The sequence below is a fragment of the Raphanus sativus genome, chromosome 3 (assembly GCF_000801105.2).
Source record: "Raphanus sativus cultivar WK10039 chromosome 3, ASM80110v3, whole genome shotgun sequence".
Taxonomy (NCBI): Eukaryota; Viridiplantae; Streptophyta; class Magnoliopsida; order Brassicales; family Brassicaceae; genus Raphanus; species Raphanus sativus.
Window position 1 is genome coordinate 11,385,260 of NC_079513.1, and position 12,495 is coordinate 11,397,754.

Here is a 12,495-nt window from a genome sequence, read left to right on the forward strand (position 1 = left end):
CAAAGACCTACGCTCCGCATCGATCGACAGAACCGCCGCACCGTCGACTGATATTCACGTTCAACCGTCGACCGATACTCATACACCACCGTCGACCGATACACTTCGTTGCTCTACATCGCTCGACACAACACACCGTACATCGATCGATACTAATCCACGAGGCATGGCTGCGATTGTTATTCTCACGCAGGGCGAGAATGGAAACCTGTATGACCAGGATGATCATATGCGTAATGCAACAGGTCAGAAGCTAGATGCACATGGAAACGTAATCCCTGAGCCAGAAGCTGAGGCTACAGAAGAAGCTCAGACACGATCGTTGGTAGACTACAATCGTCCTGATGAGTACTACACCAACAGATCAGCTATTCGACTTCCAGAGATTCAGAAGCCGAACTTCGAGCTCAAGCCTCAGTACTACTCACTCGTGTCACAGATACCCTACGCTGGGCTATCACACGAGCATCCTATGGACCATCTGGAGAGGTTTTGAGGATCTTATTGCTGTTATTCGTATGGATGGAGTCCCTGAGGACTACCTACTTTGCAAGCTCTTCAAATACTCACTAATTGGAGAAGCTTCACACTGCCTTAAGCAGCTACCTACATGATCACTGACATCCTGGGCAGACATCAAAAATGCCTTCCTGCGTAATTTCTTTGATGAGGCACATGTTGAAGACTTAAGGAGAAAAATCGCCACTTTCGCGCAGAAGCCTGGTGAGACTTTTAAGGACGCGTGGATCAGATTTAAGTTCTTCTGGCGAGACTGTCCACACCATGGATTCAATGAAGTGCAGCTACTAAGCACTTTATACAGAGGTATCGCCTTAAGGTATCAGATGGCTCTTGATACAACTAGTGAGGGGAACTTCAACACTAGGAATCCAATAGGGGCTGTGAGACTTATTGAGAACCTAGCCAACAGCAGCAGCACCAAGAACACTGACTCTGATAAGAAGAAGTCTGTTGCGGCCATTGGGGAGGAACAGATGAGTGAAGTCAGAGCTAAGTTAGAAGCTGTTCATGAGCTTCTGAGGAAGCAAGTCTGCTCAGTTGAGGAAGGAAAGGCTAGAGATGTTGATACAGAAGAGGATGTGAACTACATTGGAGGTACTGGATTTCAGAGGTCTGGAAACCAGAATGGCAACAGGAACTTTTTTGACAGTGGTTAGAAGAGTAACTACAACCAGAGTTCACAGTATCAGAAACCCTTCAACAACATCAGGAACTATGGAAATTCATCTTACCAGTACCCACCACCACCCACCCAGGAGAGTAAATTTGATGCCATGATTGACAGAGTTCTTGAAGGACAGCAGAAGCTTACAGTGGATTTCAATAGAAAGATTGACTCTGTCTTCAACAATCTGAACACAAGGATAGATACCATTTGTACTCAAGTTAGGAAACTTGAGACACAAATTGTTCAGACTGAAGACTCTATCAAGAGAACTGGAGCTTCTAAGGAAGTAGGAGAAGGAATCATGAAACACCACGTAAATGCCATCATAGATGATGATTTCTGGCAAGTGGTGAAGCATGAAAAGCTTCAAGAAGGAGACTTCGAAGTGGAAAGTTTACTAAGTTTTGGTGGATCGCAATGGTGTCGATCGACACCAGATTTTTCAAATCGATCAACACAATCGATGTCATTTCCAGAAACGACTGCGGATTGCAACGCAGTAAGGATTTTGACACATGCTTAACTCAAGGCTTCGTATCCACACCCACCCACCCACCCTCACCTACAAAAATATTGAACGACGAGACGAGCCACTCATCGATCGACATAGTGATGTGACTTGCATCGATCGACCCGTTTCTCCACCTATCGATCGACACGCACCTCTCACATACTGAGTGCAATTACCAGCAATTGACATCAACCGAATCAATGCACTCCGACCACCACCTAAACCACCAGCTGACCCTGCAGAGACTACTAGTAACCCTTCAGACACTACACCAGTATCAGAGGGAACTGAAGGAAGTGGGTTAAGGAATAAGAAGGAGAAAACTCCTAAACCACCAGCTGACCCTGTAGAGACTACTAGTAACCATTCAGACATTACACCAGTATTAGAGGGAACTGAAGGAAGACAGTTAAGGAATACGAAGGAGAAAACTTCTAATAACCTTAAGAGGGAAGCTAATGAGAAGGAGATGGATGGTTTCACTAAGAGAGTTATCAGAATCCCACTAGAAAAACCCTTTGAGGAGGTTTACTTCACAAGCAGATTATGGATGTTCTTTAGAGAGACAAGGGAGACTGAGAATGACATTAGGAGAATGTTTGACACAGTCAAAGAAGACATGAGGTGAAGGATCACATTGAAGAAGAAGAGTGATCCTGAGAAGTTTGCAATACCCTGTATAGTAAAGGGAATTGAGTTTTCTCATGCACTATGTGACACTAGTTCTTCAGTCAGCATCTTACCAAAGGTTATGGCAGACCAGCTGGGTCTGAAAGTAGAGCCTTCACCAGAGATCTTCACATTTGTGGATTACACTCAGGAAAATTCTGTAGGCTTGATCAGAGACCTGGAAGTGCAGATTGGTAATGCCATTGTCCCTGTGGATTTTCATGTCCTGGATATCAAGTTAAATTGGAACTCTTCCCTTCTACTTGGAAGAGCATTTCTTGCTACAGTGGGAGTTGTACGTGACTTGAGCACCAACAGGATGTGCCTAACTTTGATAGATCCAGATATCCACTACGACCATGTCAGACTTGGCAAATCACAAGCCATAACCGTGGAACAAGAAAATGATCTTGGTATCATTCAGCATCGATCGACACAGTTACCACTGGATCGATCGACATAACTCCCAGCGAAACGACCGACGCACACATTGTAGCATCGATCGACACCGAGTCTTTGACCGACCGAGATCAGCTGATTCATGACAAGATCGACGCCTTGCAGCAGGAACTGAAGGAGCTATCAGAATACGCCTACAACACCATCTACAGGAATGAAGGCAGCATTGAACTACTTGAAAGAGGTCTGAGGAACATCACAGATGCCACCCTCAAGATGGATGAGAAACATCTCAGAAGTGATGATGCCACAAGAAGCTTGTTTGCCACATGGTTCGATAGGAGAAGACACGAAATTGATGCTTGTTGTCCAACAAGTAGCAGTTTCTGCACCAACTAGCTCAAACCACCAAAATCAAGCTAAATGACTATAACAAAGCGCTGAGTGGGAGGCAACCCACTATTAGATTTTATTTTAAAGTCTTCTACATTTTTACTTTTATTTTCGCATTGGTTTTTGCAGATTTTTAGACCCAAGTAGAATGATGATCCCATCGACCGACACAACCAATTTGCATCGCTCGACACGACACGACCATCACTAACGATCGACGTATCTCTATACGTATCGATCGATGCCATCGCGGTCAGGTTTAGTCGTTCGTACTTGTTAAATTGAGTACTTATGATTTATTTCTTCACTTCACTCCGGCTGTGTTACACTAGGACAGTGTAATTTAAGTGTGGGGGAGGTTTACTGATATGTATTTTTATTTTGATTTTTATTTAAAAGTATTTTCAAATTATTTTTCACATAAGTACTAAAATTGGGACATTGATATTGATTTATACATGATTATCTAACCACTCTTTAGCACCATTCTAGATTTACTGATTACAGATAGTACTAAAGATGCTAAAGTGGATCAACATGTCACCTACACACACTTGCCTAGATTGTTTGAAGGAACCAAAGCTGACCTCCAACACTAATACTGACTTTATTTGCTTGTCATGGGGCTTGGTATACACTGGATCGGAATCCTCCTACAAGTCTGGAAGGTAAAAAGTCTGTGTTTCTAGTTCCCTTTCTTCTCTCTCTTCGGCATCTCAAAGATCGAAGTTTAAGTTATAAAAGATTGATATGACTTCTTGAGAAGCAGAGGGGTAGGAGTTTCTCCTGCGATCCCATTATTCTAAATCTCAAGGATGATCACACATTGTGGAAACGAGGGATAGGTAAATTACCTGTGACCCCATTATTCGCTACACTTTGCCAAAAATGTATGAGTTATAATTGCAATGTCAATGAGATAGACTAGATGACCTTTGTTGGCATCGAAACCTATTGAAATTGAAACTAATAAGAGATTCAGAGAAGAGAGATGAGGGGAGAAAGGGATCAGAGAAGACTACTTGTGTGTTCAGATACTTGTTTGAGTTGAATCCATGTGTCCTTTAATCGATACTCCCAAGGTAAAGCATGCATTTTTATTTTATGTTAAGAATAGAAATGAGGTTAGTAAAGGGGAATGTCAGATAAGATTTGCTAAGTTGTGAACTAGATGAATTTGGTTGCTAAGCTAGGATAATGCATAATGAACTTCTGTGATTAGGATGTTTAGACATGATTTGCGAATACATAGAGTGATGACTTCAGTGTTTTGAATCTTTGAGTCTCTACTATTTTCAAACCTTTTCCATAGACTACTGAGTTTTTGCTTGAGGACAAACAAAAGAGTAAGTCTGAGGGAGTTGATATACCATGGATTTCACCCATTTTCTACTATGGTATAATGATATTTTTATTATATAACTAATATATTTTCTAGCCTATTAGGTATGTTTTCAGGTTCAGGAGTGTTTCATGATAAAGTGATGCTTTTGGAGCATTTTGGAGCACAAGAGATAATACACCCGAGTTGACTATTCAAGACCAAGTCCGAAGTCAACATTCAGAAAAGAATCGATCGATACTCACCTAGAGTTGTCAATCGATGTAGCTGTGAAGATCCGCGTACTTGAAAGATTATAGTGATCGATACACATCAAGTGTTGTCGATCGATAGCGAAGACGAAATGGTTTAGCCGACTACTTCACCAAGGCTTCACCAAATTACGAGATTAACCCTGACGAGCTTTAACCTAATAGAAATGCTTAAATACCCTGCCTAAGTGTTTTTGACGGCAAACGAAAGCAAGCAAGTAGAGAGTGTTAGAGAGATAGATAGAGTTTTACTTTTGTTCTAAGTTCTGAGAGAGATTGGAGAGATATCATTGAGAGATTTGTGATTAAACTCCATTTGTTTTCTATTTTCTATCTAATGCAATTTCTTTACATATCTTGTGTTATGAATTGTTTAGTTATGTCTGAGTAGTCTACTTGTTAGATCTAGGGTTTAAATAGGTTAGTGGGATTAGCCCCAAACTATACTTGCTAAGTTGTGATATTTATCAAATAGAATGTACCCTATGCTTGTTCTAGATTAGCTAACTAGAATATAAATCACTAGGATGTTTATATCTTGAATTATCTATTTGAAATAGCTTGTCTCCTGTTGAGAAGAGCGAGAGCCCTCCTTGAGACCTAGTGTTCATTATCGGCTCGCGCCTAGGCATATCTAGAAGCCGTCGATCGATATTCCGACTGGACAATCGATCGGCGCTGTGAAAGGTGTATCGCTCGATATCTCTAAAGGATTATCGATCGACTCTTTTTCTGGTAAACAGACGACAGTTGAGATCAGAGATCTAGTTATTTAATCAGTGAGACATCACTGATTGTTAAGCGGCTGAGTTCTATAATATAATGCAAACAACTTGTTAGGCATTTATAGACATTATAATCTTCAATACCTGAATAAAAGCCCTATGTCTAGCACTCTTCCTTATCTTATGACCAATCATCATATTGTTAGTAGAGAAACTACCTTACTCATTTAGGATTGTCATTTTACATTTCCATCATAAAAACCAACTTCACCTAGGATTGATTAATAATTAGATTTAATTGGTTCCCTAACTCCTCGTGATTCGATCCCTAAGTACTACAGTTGAACCTCTTACTTGAGAGAGTAAAAGCAATCTTTAGGGTAATTTGAGTGGTATCACAATTCTGGAAGGTAAAAGTCTGTGTGTTTTTGGTTACCTTCTCTCTCTCTCTTCGGCATCCATAAGTATAAAAGATTGAGATGATTTCCTAAATATGCATAGGGGGTAGGTAAATTACCTATGACCCCATTATTCTAACTATAAGGAAATGATCACACATCATTGGAAACGAGGGATAGGCAAATTACTCGTGACCCCATTATTCGCCTACACTTTGTCAAAAAGGAGAGAAAGTTTGTTGAAAATCAATAAGATGAATAAGATGGATGCATCAGCATCACTATTCATTAGAATTGAGATAATAGGAGAAGAGAGAAAGAGGGAAGAAAGGGATCAGAGAAGACTACATGTGTGTTCAGAAACATGTTTGAGTAAAAGTCCATGTCCCTTGATCGATACTCCCAAGATGTAGCAAACACATTTAATTTTATGCAGAAATGAGGTATGGTGAATAAGCTAGTGAGTGGTACATTGAAACATTCTAAGGTAAATAATGATTCACTTCCACCTATCATATTTTCAGAAGTGAGAGTAGTGATTTTCAATTATGTGAGTCTCTGCTGTTTTCAAATCTCTTTCACTAGGACTACTTTTGTTTTGCTTGAAGACTTCAATTATGTGAGTCTCTGCTGTTTTCAAATCTCTTTCACTAGGACTACTTTTGTTTTGCTTGAAGACAAGGAAAATGGTAAGTCTGGAGGAGTTGATATACCATGTATTATTACCTCTTTTAGACCATGGTATATGATTTTTTATAGTCTATTATATTGTCTTGGAGTATGTTTTAGAGTGTTTTCAGGTCCAGGTACATTTTAGAGAAATATCGTGATTATGGAGCTTTTAAGGTGCAGAACTGCACAGACGAGTCAGATGTTTAGCTTTTGACTGAGACCTTTCCACCATTAGATTAAGCCCATCTTTTGACACAAGATATATCTTTGAGTTAGCTTTCGAATCCCACCGATTTGAGGTCAGTCATCATTCTATAGCAGACGTTATTCCCGTTTTACAGAAGAGTGGCCAGTCTGCCTCGCGAGAGGAAGCTGTCGAGGAGATGAAGGAACGTCAATCGACGGTGCACCCTTGGTGTCGATCGATGATGATTTCATAATGTGGGCCAAGTATATTTCAATACCGACATAAAAGTCCTCTTGGAACTCCTTTGGTTTTATTATTTATTCTATTGCAATTTCATATCTAATTCACATCTATGATTTCTAAGATAAATTTCATGTCTGAATAGGTTTTTTAGGGTTTTGATGTTTTTCTAAGATATAGAATTTCTAGGGTGATAATTGTATCTTTCGCAGGATTGTTCTTACTGCTTGTTTCTAGATTAATCAACTAGAAACCTGATTGTAGGATAGTTTGGCGCACGCGAGAGCATGGTCTGTTACCTGAATATAATTCTGCTGAGCTGGGTTGTTAGATACATGCAATAGCTGGTTTAGTTAACTTAGTGAACAAATCGAATTGGTTCTTAACGCCTGTATGGAAGGAGTATTGATCAATACTTAACCATTGGTATCGATCGACGCTCATTCATAAGTTCGCATGCGAGACCTAGAATCAGATGATTCGAGGCACTGATAAGCGCATACGAGAGCTGGTTTGCTTGCTTATATGAATTTGACTCTTAAGATCAATCCTTTGCATATATAGATTGAGTTCTGATTACCTAAATGAAATCCTAAGTCTAGCAACCATCTTTACATCAACTAATCAATCAATCTACTGAACAACTGCCTTGTTCACTTTGCTTTACTATATTTACTGCTTTAATACTTATTTGCCTAGCTTAATCGCGATTGATTGAGTTTATTGTGTGTTCACGCTCCGTGTGAATTTGATCCCTAAGTACTACAACTGAGCCTTTTATTTGAGAGAATAAAGCTGCGCAAAGAGTAATTTGGGTGATATCACTGACCCAGATAGATAGTTTCACATAATATAATGGACTTCCAATTTTTCTTAATAATGTAATTAAGTCCATTACTTTTTTCTTACTATAGAGTTATCCATGTTTCTAAATAACATTATATTTTATTATATTTCTATCCATGTTTCCAATCAGTTACCAAACGTATTTCAGTTTTAATAATATAGATAATCCGAACACTGTAATTTAAGAATAACAAAACATCTTTTTAATGAGTTAAAATGTGGAAAACGGATATTTAATTCTCCAAGTATATAGTTGATTCCTCAGTTATTGTTCACACATAATAATATAACTAATAAAAAAACTTTGCTACGCCGGGAAGAATTATAACACAAATTGATTTTATATATAGCTCATAATATTTTTATGTTTAAAACGAAGCTGACTTTGACCTGAAATGCCAATTTTCTGAATATGAAAATGGAAACAACTCACAAGTTTCAAATCATGAGGTTTCAGATGGCATGACCCAACTTCGTAAGCAATCACAAGTTTCTTTCTATCTTTAGTAAACTTATTTCTGATCATAATAAAGTCCAGTTTTATTCCCTTCATCTACTTGATAACATCATTTAATATAAAACTACATCTTCAAGGAACTCTTAACATCAATGTTTGAAACGTTCTCGGCAAAAGAATTATCGGCACTATTCTCCTTGAAGTGAAGCTTAGCTGAAGTGAGGTATTTTTTTCTGGATTCGGTTCCAGCTAAGAATAAAGTTGTAGGTACTTGATTACTTTGAGTTTGGGTTTTGGTCTAAGCAGTTTACATGGTAATCTAATAATAGACGATTTGGATGTCTTATGACATTAGTCAGAAAACATTCCAAATGCGGATGAAGCAATGTGGTAAGTGAAAAGACACTGATGTCAGGATTTTTTCAGCTTCAAATTTTAACTCTACCAGAACAATGGTGCCTCAGTTGAATCTATGAGACAATCATTGTTTTGGTGAGAGAAAAAGAATTTCAGTTGGCATTTTTTTAGATAAGATAATGATTTGTTGGGAACAAATGCTAGAATGGACAACAAAGAGGCCGAAAATTCTGAAATGGTCCCTTTGATATATTGATTCTTATTTTGAATAATTTTAAATAGAAATTTGGCAAAAGGTCCCCAAAACCAATAAACTTCTATTTATTTACAAACCTAACCACTAGCTATCCAAATTCACTAACCCGACCAAACCCAATCCGGATCCCTAAATCCCAAAATTCTCCTTCTTCTTAAACATAATTCTTATGCTCTCCATCTCCATTTTTCATTACCATTTCTCAAATCAAAATTAAACTAATTGTCATTCTTCAATCATTTCCATTTTATTCAATTTTCAATTATTTCATCCCGATTTAAAACCCTAAGAACCCATATTTTAAATTCCACATTTTAATAAAATTTCTCAATCCCATAATTAAATAAAAATAAAGAAAATCTTCAAACTGTACAAATTTTCGTTCGTATCCTAATCGATTTGTCAATCTATTTTCTTTCATATAAAATCGGATCTCACTTTTAATATACAAAATTTCCGACTACAACGAGTTTAACCAGTATAATTAGGACAACTAGAATGTGTATAACTACTACAACTTTACAATTAATATGGTTACATTATGGTCTTTTCTTCACCGTGCTAATGATGTTATAGAATATGTTGAAGTAGAACCAATGAAAAGATTGGTCTCATCTTCCCCTGTATGGATTTGTCAAAATATGTTAAAAGCTCTTTTTATACAATTTTTATTTGGATAATTATTTGTTTAACCAGTTCTGGTAGTATTACTATTTATGAAAAAAAATCATCTTCATCTTTTTGCTCTCAAAGCCAAAGAAGGCAATTGGCGAGTTGGAAAAAGATGCAGAAAAAAAAGATTAGAAGATATACTTCAAAAGACGATACAAAAACCACCATGAGTTTAAAAGGATGTATAAGCATTCATGTTTGGTGTATAGACTACGACAATAATAATCTAACTGGTACAATTGGTGTAACTACGATAGTAAAATTAACAGTTTAATTATGCCAACATTGAGTGGTGGGTTATGATATGCTCAAATTAACCTTCAAGCTACTCTCTCAAATAAGAGGTTCACTGTAGTATTTCAGGATCGAATCACAAGGACCGTGGGCACACAATAGATTCTAGCTATTAAGATTAAGCTAGGCAAATAATTTATAAAGCAGTATATAATATGAAAGCAATGTGAACAAGGCAATTGTTCAATTGGTTGAAGTTGTAAGCAATAAGAATAAATAGCTATACTTAGCGATCTATCAATCAAGAGATTCAAAACAACAATCAAGGATGCTAAGGGATTTATAGAAATAATTCTAGAACTCGAATTCAATAAGCAAGTAATCTAGATCTCGCATGCAATTACAAATCAGATGTCTAAGTCTTGTGTTCCAGCTCTCGCGTGCGAACAGGGATTGAGTGTTGATCGATACTATTGACTAGTTATCAATCGACAGATATGTCTGCGTGCCGATCGACACATGCAGCACTAATAGTTTCAAATTTTGAGCATATTATAAAGTAAAACACTCATGTATACATAAAATTATATATAGTATATACATATATAGGGATTCATCTATCTTTTAATTTAAAAAAAAATTATTATGTAAAATAATCTTTTGGATAAGACAATATAAACTATCTACTACTGAACTAATACTGAAGGATGTTCTCATATTTACTCTCTCCCTTTGCCGTGAGATTGCTCAGCCTGTTTCAGACATATTCTTGTCGATGAGTTTGATTAGAACATGCGTTGAGTTGCGAGTTCCTCCATGCCTTCTTAAGTTTCGTTCTCTCCATAGCGCATAGACCGTTGTTTGCAGAGCATAAAAGCAGCAAAAATGTGCTTAAAATCCATCCCTGAGTTAGATAAGAAGTCCATGATAGTATCCCATCCATTTGGAAGTTACTGCACATGATACAACTTGCATTTTGTTCCCAGACGTGAGATGAGTATGTGCATCTAAGGAATATGTGGTCTCTGGATTCGGAAGTACAGCTACATAGTTGACACTTCACATCTGCACATCTATTCCATTTCACCATTCAGGCCATAGTCGCAAGTCTGTCTAAAGCCGCAAACCATTTGATGAAGAAAAACTTAGGAGTTGCGTTTTGAAACCACACTCTTTTTGCCCACCCAGAACTAAGATTATCAAGCTTTATCAACTGCCAAGTCTCCTTTGTAGGGAACCTCTTTTTAAGACCAGAACTCCTTTTCCACAAAACACTATCCTTTCCACATCAGGCTTCTGTTTCAACCTGAAATCTTCAATCACATCTTCTACCTCAGTAAGACGAGCAAGACGGTGCCTTCTTCGTTGCAGTGGTTGATTCAATGATTTCTCCACTGTGGCTTGCCTGCGAATCTATAACTCCTCGATCTCCCAAAACATCATCATATAGCTGACCCAGATCAGACCACTCGTCGTACCAGACATATGTATGTTTGCCATTCTCTATTTCCTTTTTAAAAATTTATGGTCAAATATATATTAATAAATCTAATTATTCATTAAGGTAATAAAGACTTTAGCCATTTAAAAAAATAAAAAAATGACTTTAACTGCTTGAAATTCAACATAGAAACTTAGAAGCAAAAAAACAGTTTGCAAATAATAGTATAGATTAGTATTTAACCTAAATAGTCCTTCAGCACAAAAATATGGATATAAATATTTTATTATGTTTATAATATAGAGTTTTCATTTTTATTACAACATTGTATATTTATTTTTGAAAAACTAAACATATTAGACACAAAAGTGAAACAAATAAAAAAGAAAGAAAAGGCAATAAGAACGAAACAATACTTTAAACACCTTTTTTTTGGTCAACAAGGATTATATTAGAAGGCCCTAATGGACTGCCGAAGAGTTTGCTAATACAAGATGGGCTTTTGCAATAAGGTCCGCAGGCCCGTTCATTTCACGAGAGACAAAAGAAAAAGAGCAGAAATCAAAGGAAGACGAGGAGATTGAAGCAATATCCGACAGGACGCCGTGGAGTTCTGTCGGTCCTTGGTTCGAATTGATCGCTTTGGTGAGCGCTTGAGCATCTGATCGAAGCCAGATTGAGGTGAATCCAAGAGCGGAGGCATGCATGAGGGCATCTCTAACCGCAAGGGCTTCCGCCATTAGGGCTGAGGAGACGTTAAGATGGGACTTTCCACCACGCGTGATCGCTCCTGTAGGACTCGTGAAGATCCAGCCTGTACCTGCTTGTCGACTCTCCACCCTCCATGCTCCATCGGTGTTACAAATCATAGTGCTAGGCGAGAGATCAATGGGTTGTGATAGGCGGTGGTTTCGATGGATCGTGGCAGCTACCGGTGGTTGTGCGTGTTCCCATTCCAGGGCGGCTCGGAGGGCCTTCGATACCGTTTCGCTGGGAGTGGATTTCCTGCGCTCAAAAGTTAGTTGGTTTCGGCTTATCCATAGGAACCAAATGATCCAGGGAAAGATGTTAATCGTGATCCCTGTAGGTAGTAGGAGTCTGCGTCGGCTAGCCGAAGTGAGTTCATCAACAAAAGATGTGCTAAGGGAAGAGTCGAAAGTCGATTCCCAGGGGACTTGTAGCCACACTTCTTGTGCAAAGCGACAGTGAAAAAATAGGTGTAGTGTCGTTTCTCTGTCTCCAGAGCGTGTACACAT

At 38.1% G+C, this 12,495-nt stretch overlaps 1 protein-coding gene and 1 non-coding gene across 2 annotated transcripts; both read right to left on the minus strand.

The window, feature by feature from the left end:
• Positions 1-682: 682 nt before the first annotated feature.
• LOC130510258 (small nucleolar RNA R71) lies at positions 683-790 on the minus strand. Its single transcript, XR_008943935.1, has one exon. It is a non-coding gene; the product is annotated as a small nucleolar RNA R71 (small nucleolar RNA).
• Positions 791-11,700: 10,910 nt separating this feature from the next.
• On the minus strand, positions 11,701-12,495 carry LOC130509975 (uncharacterized). The gene has a single exon (XM_057006313.1). The coding sequence runs from the start codon at positions 12,493-12,495 to the stop codon at positions 11,701-11,703; it is 795 nt and encodes a 264-aa protein (XP_056862293.1).

Bases quoted from the DNA above. Each gene is read 5' to 3' on its own strand.
- LOC130509975 (XM_057006313.1), bottom strand. From the start codon at position 12,495: ATGTGTACACGCTCTGGAGACAGAGAAACGACACTACACCTATTTTTT.